This window comes from Siniperca chuatsi, linkage group LG21 (genome assembly GCF_020085105.1).
Source record: "Siniperca chuatsi isolate FFG_IHB_CAS linkage group LG21, ASM2008510v1, whole genome shotgun sequence".
Taxonomy (NCBI): domain Eukaryota; kingdom Metazoa; phylum Chordata; class Actinopteri; order Centrarchiformes; family Sinipercidae; genus Siniperca; species Siniperca chuatsi.
This window is the reverse complement of record NC_058062.1, coordinates 11,293,114-11,307,610: the sequence shown is the minus strand read 5'-3', so window position 1 is coordinate 11,307,610 and position 14,497 is coordinate 11,293,114. Positions and strand designations below refer to the sequence as shown.

The 14,497-nt window shown below is 39.3% G+C and overlaps 2 protein-coding genes across 2 annotated transcripts; both read left to right on the top strand.

Moving 5' to 3' along the window:
• The first annotated feature begins 3,420 nt into the window (after positions 1-3,420).
• On the top strand, positions 3,421-8,886 carry LOC122869475 (inward rectifier potassium channel 16-like). Its single transcript, XM_044182535.1, has 2 exons — positions 3,421-3,632; positions 7,501-8,886. Exon 2 carries the CDS (start codon positions 7,527-7,529, stop codon positions 8,673-8,675), a length of 1,149 nt encoding a protein of 382 aa, XP_044038470.1. The 5' UTR covers positions 3,421-3,632; positions 7,501-7,526; the 3' UTR covers positions 8,676-8,886.
• A 366-nt stretch (positions 8,887-9,252) lies between these two features.
• LOC122868910 (inward rectifier potassium channel 2-like) lies at positions 9,253-13,989 on the top strand. The gene is made up of 2 exons (XM_044181338.1): positions 9,253-9,589; positions 12,015-13,989. The coding sequence occupies exon 2, from the start codon at positions 12,263-12,265 to the stop codon at positions 13,577-13,579; it is 1,317 nt and encodes a 438-aa protein (XP_044037273.1). The 5' UTR covers positions 9,253-9,589; positions 12,015-12,262; the 3' UTR covers positions 13,580-13,989.
• The last annotated feature ends 508 nt before the right edge of the window (positions 13,990-14,497 follow it).

Sequence of the window (14,497 nt, the reverse complement as noted above, 5' to 3'; positions counted from 1 at the left end):
CCTCAAGCTCCCAGGCCTCTGGTAGAGGACCCAGCTCGAAGGATGAGACCACCAGCGGAGGGTGAAGGACGAAGTTGTTGGGGTTTTTTTATAATACATGATAAACACACAGAGAATAATTAGCTCGACTATATATATGTGTAAGACAATACTTGCAGCTGGACTGTTACAGTGCGTAACCACCATCTCCGTTTCTCACAGCAGCAGGTTTTATGTTGTGTTATAGTTGCATTCCCTCATGGTGAGTATCAGGTATGGTACTGTCTCTGTGCCACCTGTGCGCATGTGATGTGCTGTGATGCGCTGTTGCTTCCCCTGGCTACAATCACAGCTGCCATGATCACTGGAAATTCCGGGTGTGACGCCCCTTTATAAGTTACAACCAATTCCCCGAAGACGCTAATAATTTCACTCTAACTGCGTGTGGCTATTAGCGTTGGTCTTTGTGAATTTGACCTTGTTTTTCAATTAGGCTCATTTGCATAGAAAGGGGCCAATTTTGCGCCAAATACATATTACCTCATTTACATACCTGCAAATACCACCGGAGCACCGACACGCTATTTGCTTGGGAGAGCAGTTAGGGGGAGCTTTGGGAATTACACGGTTTCTTTTTGTCGTATTTATGCAGGTTTAGCGGCCGCAAACGCCGCGCAATCCTTTTGTGAATTCGCCCCTGAGTGTCCGGCATCCCTCAGTGATCCTGTGCAAACAGTCAGAACATAAGTGCAAGTACCCCCGCTGTCTGTTTACCTGCCAGCAGATGCAGGTAGCTCCAGCTGCTATTTGCTCATTATGGCTGGCCATGCTACTCTGCATTACAATGGGAGTGAGGTTGTCACACAGGAGAGTGAGCTGAAGCAGCCAAATAGGAGGGGGCAGGAGTTTACCTGTCCTCCCAGTCATGGATGCAGGACAAAGACTTTGAGACCGCTGTGGTTTCAGTGTAGTCGAAGGCGTTTCTTCTCACAGAATGGCCATTTAAAAGACTTTGTTTTGACAGCTGGATGATGAATTCAGGTTTTGTCACTTTTGTATTTTGACAATATGGCTTTGAAGCTCATTAGGTTATATAAAGCTAATTAGATTCTTCATATAATATAGATTGCACTGCCCACACAAGTATTATATGATGGAGTGATGGGGGTGGGGGGTGTCATCTGCAGTGATGTAAAGTTTTAACATATTAATGAAACAGAGAAGAATGAGTGCCATTGTTTACAGTGTTATTCTCAAATAAAAGTTATAATTTAACAGTGAAAATAATTTTATATTAATCTTTTTTTACTAATCAGTGAATACTCGCATGTTTACAGTAATAGAGGTTTATGCATCATATATATCATGTAGAGACAGGTGGAGAAAATCCACTCATTTATGTCTGTGGACCTTACTTTTTTAAAAACTCTACATAATTAATATTTTCAGTGATTTATAGGCATACATACTTTTAGTGTGTTTTTTTGTGTAAATGTAAATAGACTGTATTATAGTTTAATTTCTTACATATTTCTGCTGTAGTTGTGTGTATTAATAGTCAAACAATCTTTTTTACAATGTATAATGGTTCTATAGTAATATTTTGAGTGATTATCACTTAAGATTTGTACATTTGAGCCTGCGTCATTTCTCATGTTTTTTAGATTCCTGCCAACGTTATACTTTGTTAAAAATGAGAAGTCAGACTTATAGCTGAGTTTGTGCTGAAAGAAATAGATACCATGCATGTGGGGTAAGGACAGTTTAAAAAGTGCTATACAAAGACAAAAATTAATTTATTAAGACTCCAGAGGCTTAAAACAGATGTTTCTAACTTCCAACTAGAGGTGTTGGTGTGTCTCTAATCCAGTGCCTTATGAAAAAGGGATTTTGAAATTATTTTAAACCCTTCATACACTCTAAAATTGTGTGCTATAAACATTTTAGCTGTATAAATAATCTTTTTTTCTGGACCATTGGGCCTTTTAGAAACAGGTGCTTTATTTTATATATTTCGCATTTGTTTCATACCTGATTGACCTTATCATTGTCACAGCAGAGGTTATCACCTTCTGGTCTCAAATATGTCAGACAAACAACACCATTCCCAGTTTCAAAAGCTCTCCACGCTGCTCAGGCTGCATCCCTTTCCAGGGCCCTCATCCTGCTTGTTGATGTGTTTGACTAACTTCCTTCTTGATACCACTAGCACCTTGTGATGACTGGGAAAACAGGTGATCACAAGGTATCTGCAACCTCAGCCTCAACCTTAACCTCAACACCCAGCCAGGCATGTATACTGTATAACCCTTAACATACACCCACACAGTCACACTCAAACACATAGACTTTCAACATGTTGTTTCAGCTGTTTTACTATCTTGTTTTTCTGCTCACAGAATAGGTGCTTTTACTTTAATTTTCTTGACAAATGTTGTAGCGCTTGAGGTGTTTTTAGAGGTAATAATGATCTAACTGCTAAGTATACTTGATAAATGTTTCCTTACTTTACCGTAGCAGTTATTCATCTGGTCAAGATCTTCTGCTAAATAACTTTCATTTTCAATTTTGACTCATGAGGTATACTGTAAATGTTATGTGTCATTATATATAGGCCTATTTGGCTCCCATCTAAAAAAAAGTATCTTGTTTGATTCACATTTCTGTTATGTAAATTGGATCTCTTGAAATGTTTTCTTTTGAAATTGTACATCACAATTTGTTACATGATCATGTTGGATGTTGTAGTGCCACATGGTGCAGGACACTTCAATCATTAAATACATCACTCTACTGCCCTGTATTTCACAGTTTCTGGGTATTATTATGTACTGTAGCAAAGGAAGTCATACTGTGTATTCATTCATTAAATAGTGGCTGCCTGTAAATGACAGACTAATGAACTGTTCTTTGAAGGTTATCTCTCAGAGGAATGTTTCTTATCTCTGTCTTCACACATCAACTTAAAAAACCAATACATGATGAATCAGGTAGGTGTCATGGGGGGTGGGGGGGTCATGTTCTATTTTTAAAAAACACAACAAGGTCGTTTTGGTGTTGTCGACCTCTTAGTAACAGCTTTGGATGCTCTTACGACTGCAATAAATGTGGTTTAAAAGTTAGTGTGTCCTGGCGGTTCAACTGTGATCTCTCTTGTCTTATCAGAACCAATTTGAGGACAGAGACAAAGAAAATCCTTCTCCACTTGATGGAGCGAAGGTTAACTCTCTGTGTAATGAATCACGGAAATCAGAAGGGAAATACAGCTGCAAAATACCCTGCTGAATAACTTATAAATGGTCAATGTTTCTCTGCCTTTATCAATTTGTGGAAGACTATTTAAATTACAGAATTTCTATTTCATCACCCAAGAACAAACAGTTAAGAGGACATTTGATGTTTTTGTCATGAGGAAGCTCTAAAATATTCCACAGGTCATACATTCTTCCAGATTGTCCAATAAGGTTTCAGAGGGAAGTGATTGCTGTGATAGAACAAAATGGGACTTTGCCTCAGGACCAGGCCGGCCCACTAACACTCTGCAACCAACCAAACTCAAGAGGTTACTTCCACTGTGGCAACACATCGTTTAATGCTTGGCAGAACTGATGGGCTTATGTGACACCTGACTAACTCTAATTTCCACTCTGCAAGTAAGTTGAATATTGAAATATACTATGTTGGCTTTTTCTAAGATCTGTATGTATACCAAAAACGTGAATAAAGTAATAAACAAGAATTTTGACATAAATAAAATTTTCAATTTTCCATGCTGAGGAGAAAACCAAATTGACTTTGTGTTTCTACAGAAATTTGCAGAAGGTTGGTGATAAGAATAGTGGGTCAAAATTGTACTAGACTTGCTAAAATGCCGCTGAATAGGTAGAATATTTTACAGAACAATACTTCAGGATCAATCCACCCAGAAGGAGGAAAAATCATCACAAGTTGTAATAATTAAACGATATAAATTAACTCTTCATTGACAAACAAATGTAACAGCAGTTATTAAGTACTGCATTGAAGTGAAGACACATCATGAAAGATGTCATGCAAAAGGGACAAGTGCTTTTTCTTTTCCTATATTTTGTTTTGTATGTTTTTCCCAAAAGTGTTTTGCAGTGAATTCATGTTAAATATAGGGAATGTAAACATGTTTTAGTACATCTACTGCATTAATTGGAATAAAAAACAAAAATCATGATTATATGCATAAGAGCATGAACCCTTATATAACAAAATATGACACAATAATTGCTGGAAATAAAAACAAATATGCAAGAAAACGTAGGAATCATGACATTTAATTTAGAATTTAGACTCAAGCTTATTGTACCAGTGTGCTCTCACATAGCACACATTGCTTTCCCATAGACTTTTTCCTATAGACCTTAATTTCCTGTAACCCGTTCTCAGTGTTCTTCAGTGCTGTGTAGAAATCAGGTTGCAACTGTCTGAAACCTGTGACACTGCAGCTAATGAGTCAAGTATTCATCTACTTGTAAATGCATGTTGACTTGGTAACTTGTTATTTTTCTATGCATTTTCCTCTACTTATTTATAAAATACCATCACCACTTTGCCTCAACATTAATGTGTCAATGCAAAATAAATTAGTAATGGTACAACAGTAAAGATGATATGTTTGAATTTTGAAAACTTTTTTGCTGTCTCACCTAATCAATTTTTTTTTGTTTTATGAATCTTTGGAGTCTTTATTGAAACACGAAACTTGTATAACTAGAATTTGATTTAAGGTTTTTTTAGTTAGTTAGTTTTGCTCCTAAAGGTCTCATACATGACGGTGCATATGTCCGCAATCTTTGACTTTTTCACTATTTTTCACTATTTGTTTACTTACACATGTGTCAAGGTACTGTTTACCCACCAACAGGAGCCCATTTAAACTACAGAAACATCTTTTGTGCATTGACATTTATCTGACTGACAGGCCTGACTGTGTTTTAAAGATTGCACTCCGCACTATTGCACAAACACTATAACCTAAACAGCTTATTGTTTGGCTACGCAATTAAACCACAGGCGGTGTAAAATTAGAACCCTTGAGAAGCCATTTATCATAAACTGAGATAAACATCAGCTATGTGTTCTCAGGCGACTCAATTAAACAATAAAAAGTAAATAAAAGTCTGAGACTTCTTGCAAGGAAGTGCACAGCTTAAAAAAACACATTGATCACTGAGTGAGTTTATTCGAAACATAAACTTGATAGTGTGCCTTTCATCAGTGATAACTTATGAAAGGCACAGTATTAGAAAGTGATAAAAAAATACCCTGATTTTGGTGTGTTTTATGTTACTGAAAAGAAGGTGGCGTGGTTAAAATTTGACGTTTGAGGTAACATTTGGAGGTGAAAACTGTTAGAGGTGGTTGGAGGATAATAATTTACCCTCATGAGGACAAAAATACGTTAATAACTGCACCACACTGAGGTCAAGGTTTTGCTCAATTAACCGAGACATACTTTCTTAGGACTTGTGTGAGTGAAAACATAAATTATAAACACTTTCATGACAACCATGCTTGTGTTTTCTTTTGTCTATACATTTTCAGCCTTACAGCTATTTGGGGCAACAGCAAATAGATATTTTATGGAAACTGACACAAAGTACCATACATTCATTTTTTTTATTTCTCTAAAATAATTCCGTTTAGGTATGTTGTCAAACGCCTGCTGTTTTTTTTTATGTTTGCCATTGTTCTGGGCCACATCTGGAAGGCAACAGACTTTGCTAAAACTCTAAACTAAAGAGATAAGCCAAACTGATTAAAAAGAGGTTCTTCCCTGTGGGAAATAGATTGTCCTGACCCAAAGCCTTAGTTAATCTTGTCAGATGGTCATGGCCAAATCTATATATATCATCATGGGCTCAAATCAATACCTGAACAAGGTCAAGATTAAAGTACTTTTGTCTTAGAGCACTCATTGTATGAAGGACAGAAATATAAGGTGTCTCATGTCAATAATGTTTGGATGAGAAAACAAAATGAAATATGCGATAAGGGGAAAACATGCATGCATTTATTTTATTACATATTATGTCAAAGTCTATCAATACTAAAAGACCTTCAATTATTTGTGACCAAGGGTTGATGACACCAAAATCTTTTCTTTGAACCCAAAAGGAACATGAGCAGTGAAGCGAAGAAAGGCCCTTTTAAGTTTAATGGCTCCAGTGAATAAAATTAGTATTAAACTGTAGATGTAGCATTCTGAAACCTAGGGACAAATTTGGGAAAAAGCTCACTAAAGTTCAATGCAGCATCATGTGACATACACACAAATTAAATATTAAGATATTTGTAGTACAAAACACAGCAGACGACACACTCAGTGCATGCAGTGAGAAGAGGGACCAGCTTAGGCAACCATCAAACCTGTCGTGGATAAGGCTTTGTCTAAGACAAGTCAAAAAGGAGGAAGAAGCATACAGGTTTTAGATGGATGAATTAGTAACAAAACACAAACAACATAACAGACCAAACTCTTCAAAACAGGGAAATCCATCCAGAAATATGCGTAAAAACTGAAGCACTAATGTACATTTTGCAGAGTTGTAAAATGCACAATTCCATGTGCTCATCAGTACTCACAAACGCAGGGTGCATTGACAAATCAGAAAATAATTAGCCTCAAATGCATTTTAATGCTGGAATAGGTACATAGAAACAACAAAAAACATGCAATAATGAACAGACTAAATCACTACTTTCAAACCTAGCCTAGCCACTGTGACAACATACCAAGCTTATGCAAATTTCAATCAGTCACCTAAAACAAACACAACTTCTTGTGATTTATGAATATGATAAACATGGTTTTGGTGCTGGGTTTGTTCTGAGTCCTCTTGCTACCTCATCACTTAAGCAACCAGTACAAAAACTACATATTAAACCTTATGACTAATGTTTTTATATGTTTTACTGACATTGCATGTTACAATGGTCAGTTTACAGAGTGTTGAAATATGAAATATGCCTATAGTTTCCAAAACTGCGTTCATGATTCTTACCTGGAGTGATCACAACTGTAATTTATGCATTAGCTCAAATACTTCCATGCTGAATGTCAAACTGTTTAATAGTTTTTTTTGTTTGTTTTTTTCAAAACAAGCAGAATGGAAAAAATTCCTCTGCATGATTACGTTTGGTTAAGTGTTTTTACAGAGAGCTTTTAGCACAACTGATCTGGACAGTGTCCATTCTGTAATGGGACTTCTGGTAAATAATTCACCAGTAAGAAACTTGTGCTCTTGTAGTACATTTTTCACACCCCGAGCTGGGCACTGATCAAGTCATTTGCTGCCGATAGCCCGAGGCTCAGAGTAACCTAGGCTGCTTGCTCAAACATGAAGGTTTCAGCTTCACAAACAGATCTGAGAGCCTTTTAAATTTTAGTCACATGTAATGGGTAAAATGCATTTTGTCTTGTTATTCAACTTTAAGTTGAAAATGTCATTCTAACATGCATTTTCCATCTCATCACTGATCTTTCTACAGGAGACTGAAAGGTAGCCCTGGTCATAATGAGCACAGAAAGGGCCGAGCAGGTCTTCATTGATACCTACTCCACTACAACACACACACTGAGCATGCAAAATGAGGGCAGGCAGCTACGATACATGCAGAAAGATGGCAGTTTCCCTGTGGTTTTCCAGAAGGTCCCTGGAGACTGGAGCCCATACCTGATGGACATCTTCACCACTCTTGTGGAGATCCGCTGGAGGATGATGCTTCTCATCTTTTCCCTCTCTTACATTCTCTCCTGGCTCTTTTTTGGCCTCTGTTATTGGTTCATTGCACATGTACACGGAGACATTGACAATGTAGATAATGAACTCTGTGTGGACAATGTGCGTGGCTTCACTGGAGCCTTTATGTTCTCGATGGAGACCCAGGCAACTATTGGTTATGGTTTTAGGGGGATGACTGAGAACTGTATCGTGGCCATTATTGTTGTGACAGTTCAAGATGTATTTAGCTGCCTCCTTGACACCATTGTCATTGGTATTGTTGTTGCTAAGATGGCATCTGCTCGTAAGAGGGCTCAGACGGTGGGTTTTAGCCACTGTGCAGTGGTCAACCTGCGAAACGGGGTTCTGTGTCTGTCATGGCGACTTGGAGATTTCAGAGGTAATCACATCCTAGAGGGTGTCGCCAGGGCCCTGTTAGTCCGCTCTGTAAGACAGCCACAGGGCAATGTTTTGATGTCATACCAGGACCTTGACATCCAGAATCGAGACATTGTCCTCGCCACACCAGCCACTATTATTCACAAGCTGGAGCCTGGCAGTCCCCTCTACAGCCTGGGCCCTGACGACCTGCTGGGGGATGACTTTGAACTGGTGGTGTCCTTTACCTACACCGGTGACTCTACAGGTATGCTCCACCAGACGCGAACCTCCTACACACCAGCAGACATCCGCTGGGGTCAGCGCTTCCAGAACATGCTGAAACTGGGCAAGAAGCACTACAAGGTGGACTATGCTCTGTTCAATGAGACCACGTGGGTGCCGGTGCCCCTGCTCAGTGCAGAGGAGTTTGACAGGAGGAAACATCCTGTAGAGGGCAGTCAGTCCCACAGTCCACTCTTTCCATCAGTCAAAAGAAACAGACACACTTGCCAGATGAATCCTAACATCACTGGAGAGGTGATGCAGCAAACCTGTTTGTAGCAACCAGAAATCTGTACATTATAATAATGTGTAGAGTGCACTTATCCCATAAGTTTTAAGGATCTAACAGTGTGGTAAGATGTGCTCTTGTAAATATATTTATGTGTGACTTTATATGACTTTATAATATAACTGCTTTTTTATGCTTTAGATGCATAAAATCCATCATCACACATGTAAGTCAAATAAAAGTCGCATTGTCCTTGTAAAACTCTGAAACATCACTCACTTTATGTGATGCCAGTTAATTGTGTGAGTTTATCCTCTTTGCAGCTCTACACCGCCACCTTGTGTTCACTGAGTGCACTCACTGTAACTCCAGCAGTTGTGATTATTTTGTTACATATTTCACAATCAGAGTAGGCCTACTCCACACTACACAATATATTTGCTTGAGTCTTAGGCAGAAAAGGACAAATATTATTCCTGTTACATATAAACTCCAATTATAGTTAAGTAGTTTGTCTAATTTCACAAATCACATGCAGTTTTGTAGCAACTCTGGAGTTATTTTGCACTCAGAATGACGATTTCCAGTTTAAAAGTGAAGTTTCCAGCGTCTCTTTGAGAAAAGGAGATTTGACTCCTCTTGTCTTCCACTCAGACAGATAATAATAAACCCTCCATGTGGGCTCAGAGCCCCAAACAAGCGCTGCAGCTTTCTATTGGCCGCCACTGAGAGAGGGGCGGGGATAGGTACACGTGTTTTTAAAGTCTGTCTTTGCAACGACAAACATCTTCTTCAGTAGCCTATTGCTGGAGAGGGTAATGGCAGAATTTGCAGCGCCAGACGGGAAACCAAGTGAACATAATAAAACAGCAGCAAGAATAAAAGGGACGCAGTGTGCATATCTGGCGCATATGGGACTTATTACAACTAGAAAACGAAAGCTTTGCACTGCAAGGACCAACAGGTATGTACAATAAGCGGGAAAGATTTACCTATTTCTTATTATGAGACTGATGTAAAGTGGGAAATATAGCTACACTCAGCAATAACTGATGTATGGGCTCACTGCAAAATACTAAAACCGATGTCCTGTAAGAGGAAATTAATTTTAATTTGAAAAAAAAGCTGTTTCGTGTGTTATAATGCTTTAAACATCACAATTCTTAGTATTCGGTTCTCTTTTGTTATAATAATAATAATAATAATAGTAATATTTTCATGCATCTGCCATTGGAGATTGCAGGATGTAGACTGGATGATCTGCCCCAGCCCTTGATTTGAACTAAACTCTGTAGCTCATGATGTCTATGCCTGAGATGAATTCTGAACTATACAGTAGTAGTATAAATAGAATAAATGATAAAATGTGAATAAATGAAATGAATACAAAAATGTGACATTAATACAAAAATATAAATAGACTCCTATTATTAAATAGCAAGTGCTATAAAAGCTTATAACAAAATACCATACCATTTGCTGAATGGTTGGCCATAGTTATTGATTTGTGTAATAATAAATAGAGGAGCTTTATGTAACCAGTTTCCATCTGCCTCAGCTGTTGGCTCTAATTGAGAACACATGCAAAACAAACAATCACAGGTTGTGCAGCCTCTGGAAGTCTTGGTCTGTCACCATGTACCAACCTGCAGTAATATGTGATGGATATAGTGAGCAGATGAAAGCTCAGCGAGAAAGAACCCAATAAACTGTGACAGCAATGAGAGGAAGAGAGAGGGACTTCAGTTTATGATGTGCTCAGTGCACCAACACCACACAAGTTAGAGATTTGATTTGCACTGGGGGTCACCAGTGTTAAAAATGTATGCACTGTTAACTGTAGGTTGCTTTAGATAAAAGTATCAAAATATCACACAAATGCCCTCTCAACTGTCTTTCTCTTGGATGTGCAGCCATCCTCTTTATCTCTCCAATCATGTAGTCTAAACTATGTGCATTCTAGGCTTTTGTGCAGCCACAATACTCAAACAAATACATGACTGAATGGCCAGCATGTGCATGTGGTAAACTGGATATTGTGCTTGTAATAAGGAAGTTGACAGGATCTAAGTTTCCTTTCTCACTAAGAATATGTAAGTAATTTGTGAATGTTGCTGTTCAATAATAAAAAAATGTAGCACTTAAGCGATGGATACAGCATTTTCAATATCATATAAAATCACTAAAATCCAATAAACAAAGTTCTCTAAAATGCTTTGAGCTGTGAATGAACGGAGCCCCATATTCCTATTAGTGTGCGTGACAGGTTGCTATTTCTGGTCGACCCAGCAGTGACATCATTAGTTGAGAAAAACAGAGATAATGCAGGGGTATTTAGGACCATGTCCTTCACATGTCATCCCACACAATACACACACAATTAGATGATGGAATAAAAAACGTCCTGCGACATCTGCACTATGTTTTCAAAACTAAACAGAATAAAATGTATTGAGAATATTTATTGGAAATGGCCCCTAGACTTTATTTCATACTCAACCTCTTTTTTGTATCTTTTCACTTTGACACAATAATGACCCTCAGATGAGATAGAGTCAAAAGTGGAGTTGGGGAGTTATTTTGGCATAAGCAGAGCATGTCTGGCTGATGATGGCCTTTTGTAGCCTGTGGTGTTACATTTTAATGGACCTTTCAGGACACATACACCAAGTCAATAGCTTTTCTAATTTAGCTGTCCTTGTTGCTCCATTACATATGATGCAAGGTTACTGTTGCTTTCACAGAATGAGACTCATCCTCTCTGAAAAGCTGTGAGGTTCATTACATCTTGTTACACGATGTAGTGGTGCAAACTGTAGTTGTGAATTAGTTTTGGCTATGCATATGCTCGTGTGTTGAAACTGTGCACTTAATAACTGACTTTAAATAGCATGAAATGTAGTAATTAGTGAATGTGCTGTAAGTTTTTAAATGCATGCAACATGTTATAACTTCATGCATTGCTTTTTCACTTATGTCTCTGCAGAGTTTAGATACACATCTGCACAGAGCTGCTAATTGTATCTTTGTTCCAGTGGCTCACTGGATTCACATGAACTTCTAATTTGACTCAGCTCCTCATAGACTGACCTGCCTAATTAATACTTACATTTAGCAGGGTAAACATCCTTTCTCACTTTGTCAGCTATCTAAGTGCTTGAATAATATTTTTAATCTACTACTGATAATGTATGCACAATGCATTCCCTGTGCTTTCTGACTGCACTGCATACACTGTATATTGTCTGTGTATGCAAGAATAGTGCTGCTAACTTTGAGTGTACAATGCATTATTTAGACAGCAGGTAACTACACACACACTGATTTTTTTTCTGGTTCCTACCAATTACTTTAAAACGTTTTTTTCTCTCTGTCTGTAATTTCCACAGCCCACTTCACTGATGAGGTCTAAAGCAGCCATCAGATAGGAGTGACCTGCCCTCACCAAAGGCGCACAGCACGCCTGCAGAAGCACAGGCCCGGTCTCCCCTGTTCCCTGCAGGATCTAGTCCCGTTGTCCACATTTTCTGCTTGAGTTTGTACCCGGGATCATTCAAAACTGTTTCTCCAACGCTTCTACCAAAAACTTAGACTGTTTTCCAAAGCAGAATCGGCCCAGCCCTCCCAGGCGGAAGTAATGGGGAGTGTGCGAAGCCACCGTTACAGCATTGTGTCCTCCGAGGAAGACGGCATGAAGCTGGCCACTATTGCCATGCCGAATGGCTATGGAAACGGCAATGTCAACAAGGTGCACACAGAGCACCAACATCAGAGCCGCTTTGTCAGCAAGGACGGCCACTGCAATGTGCAGTTTATCAATATGAGTGAGAAAGGCCAGCGGTACCTGGCAGATATCTTCACCACCTGCGTGGACATCCGCTGGCGCTGGATGCTGCTCGTCTTCTGCCTTTCTTTCCTTCTGTCTTGGTTGTTTTTTGGCTTAGTCTTCTGGGTAGTGGCCCTCTCCTATGGGGACTTAGAAAATGAGACTCAGATGTGTGTTTCCAATGTGGACAGCTTCACCGCTGCCTTCTTGTTCTCAGTGGAGACCCAAACCACTATTGGCTATGGATATCGCTATGTGACAGAGGAGTGCCCTGTTGCCGTCTTTATGGTCGTCTTCCAAAGCATTGTGGGCTGCATCATCGATGCTTTCATCATCGGTGCTGTCATGGCCAAGATGGCCAAGCCCAAAAAGAGGAATGAGACCCTGGTGTTCAGCCATTATGCTACAGTGGCCATGAGGGATGGTAAACTTTGCCTGATGTGGCGTGTGGGGAACCTGAGGAAGAGTCATCTGGTGGAGGCCCACGTCAGGGCCCAGCTACTCAAGTCCCGCACCACTGCCGAGGGCGAGTTTATCCCTCTGGATCAGGTAGACATTGACGTCGGCTTTGATAGTGGCATTGACCGAATCTTCCTGGTGTCTCCAATCACCATTGTGCATGAGATTGATGAGGACAGCCCGTTCTATGAGATGAGCAAACAGGAGTTGGAGACGTCAGGATTTGAGATTGTAGTGATTCTCGAGGGCATGGTTGAGGCTACAGCCATGACTACTCAGTGTCGGAGCTCCTACGTGGCCAGTGAGATCCTCTGGGGCCACCGCTTCGAGCCAGTGCTCTTTGAGGAAAAGAACTACTACAAAGTGGACTACTCTCGCTTTGAAAACACGTATGAGGTGCCCAGCACACCCAACTGTAGTGCCAGGGAACTAGCCGAGAAGAAGTGCGACACCTCCAGCTCAAGAAACTCCTTTTGTTATGAGAACGAGTTGGCTCTCGAAAAAGTTGAGATGGAAAAGGAGTTTGAGGAGGAGGAATACAGGGAGGTGAGGGGTGTTGCGGTTGGTGTACTTGAGGACACAAACACAGATCTGGTGTCAGACTCTGAATGCAATATGGACTCTTTGCCTTTAGAATCAAGGCCTTTGACAGCAGAATCAGAAATATGAGTTAAAGAAGGGTTAAATACTGGTATATTAAAACCAGCTTGAATTTGGTCCTGATTGCGGTTGTTTATAATGCATGACAGTTTGTAAAAGACTGTGGTTTGAGAATGAAGTTCTCTATGCAGAATCTCATGTACAAGACACCATGGAAAAATCCAGACATGTTATATTGTTTAAAGTGGTGATAAAGTAACTGTTTGCATGGAGCTAGAGGGATAGAATAGGTTAGATACCTTCACTTACACACTGTGCAGTCTGCCCTCCTTAAAATATTTTAGTAGAATAGCCAGTTGGGTTCAGAAAAATACAGTTTAATAGATCGTTTTTTGTGGCCTAAACTTCACATAAGGTCATGACTGGCTAAATAATTAAATATATTTGATTTCAATTAAATAGATTTAAAAAAAAAAAAAGATTTGAACCTGAAACTTTGAGATTTATTATTTTTAAATGCCAACCTAAAATAATATATTTTTTTGTCATTTTAAGTTCAATAATCTTTCTTTAATAAAGGCTACTAAAAACATTTCGACCCATTAAACCACTCGTACGAAGGCTACTGTTTGTTAATGAGCTGGCCTCTTAGCAAAGTTTATTTACAGTTTTCTTCAGTGTGGTGGTCTTGGTGTTAATCTCTTCGCGTGAGGCAGGAAAGAGATGTCTTGCAAGTACAGTAAGGCTCTTCAACCTATCATCTTGTCTAAGTATAGCATCTTTTGCAGTGTGTGCCTTAACAAAAATCTCAGTCCTGGTGAAGGCACTCAGGAGGTTTGGCTTCAACTGAGCGCACACTGCAATAGATGTCACAGGAAAAAGCATTAAGAGGTGATTCACTGTGCAGTATGCTGCCACTTCTTGCAGGTCTTCATATTCTAATGTGCAATACAAGTCAGTGGTAGAATGTGACAGGAAGCTCTACCC